Source organism: Salvelinus sp. IW2-2015, unplaced genomic scaffold (genome assembly GCF_002910315.2).
Source record: "Salvelinus sp. IW2-2015 unplaced genomic scaffold, ASM291031v2 Un_scaffold1009, whole genome shotgun sequence".
Classification (NCBI taxonomy): Eukaryota; Metazoa; Chordata; class Actinopteri; order Salmoniformes; family Salmonidae; genus Salvelinus; species Salvelinus sp. IW2-2015.
Genome location: NW_019942684.1, coordinates 361,933 through 362,923, shown reverse-complemented (window position 1 = coordinate 362,923; position 991 = coordinate 361,933). Strand labels below are relative to the sequence as shown.

At 52.8% G+C, this 991-nt stretch overlaps 1 protein-coding gene across 1 annotated transcript in view; it reads left to right on the top strand.

Annotated features, from left to right (window-relative positions):
• adamts6 (ADAM metallopeptidase with thrombospondin type 1 motif, 6) overlaps positions 1–991 on the top strand; it is a 73,669-nt gene that overhangs the window by 20,602 nt on the left and 52,076 nt on the right. The window contains 1 exon segment of the mRNA XM_024136758.2: positions 419–521. Coding sequence (XP_023992526.1) covers positions 419–521 — 103 coding nt within the window.

The following is a 991-nucleotide window of genomic DNA, read 5'->3' as shown; positions in this document are numbered from 1 at the left end:
CCTTGTCTCATCGCTGCAACTCCCGTACGGACTCGGGAGAGGCGAAGGTCGAGAGCCATGCGTCCTCCGAAACACAACACCGCACTGCTTCTTGACACAACGTGCATCCAACCCGGAAGCCAGCCGCACCAATGTGTCGGAGGAAACACCGTACACCTGGCGACCTGGTCAGCGTGCACTGCGCKCGGCCCGCCACAGGAGTCGCTAGTGCGCGATGAGAAAAGGATATCCCTGCCGGCCAAACCCTCCCCAACCCGGACGACGCTGGGCCAATTGTGCGTCGCCCCATGAGCCTCCCGGTCGCGGCCGGCTGCGGCAGAGCCTGGGCTCGAACCCAGAATCTCTGGTGGCACAGCTAGCACTGCGATGCATACCCTGACATATTCTAACGTTTTGTTTTTGTTTTGCTGTTTTCCAGGCGTGTCCATCGGGATCCCGGGATTTCCGTGAGAAGCAGTGTGCCGACTTCGACAGTTRGCCGTTCCGTGGGAAATACTACAACTGGAAGCCCTACACCGGAGGTGAGATCGGAATAATGCGTCAATCCATCCATCGCTCCACTCCATCGCTCTGTTTTTCTCCACCCGTTTGTAGTTGTGTGTGTGTGTAACGGTGGTTTATGTTGGCAGCCCCAGCTATCTCTCCAGGTGACAGTGCTGTAGTGACGTCAGTCCCCAGGTCCAGGATCAGATCTAGGCATGACGAATAGAACTCTTTATTACTATCAACAAGCTCTAGAGGAGAGCAGAGGAGCACAGCTCAGTACTGGCCTTACTTGGTCTCCTGGGACTCCTAGCTCACAACTAACACCACAAAAGGAATTCTGTGCTTTCTTAAATCCATATAGTGAACAGAATTATTTTCTTATACTGTAGATAGATGAATTTCTACTGATGTCACTCGTCATGGCACACGTGATGGGGATGATGTGAATCAGCTGTTATAGAACGTGTTATAATTTGTGTGGGAACCTGTAATCCTTCTGGCTGAA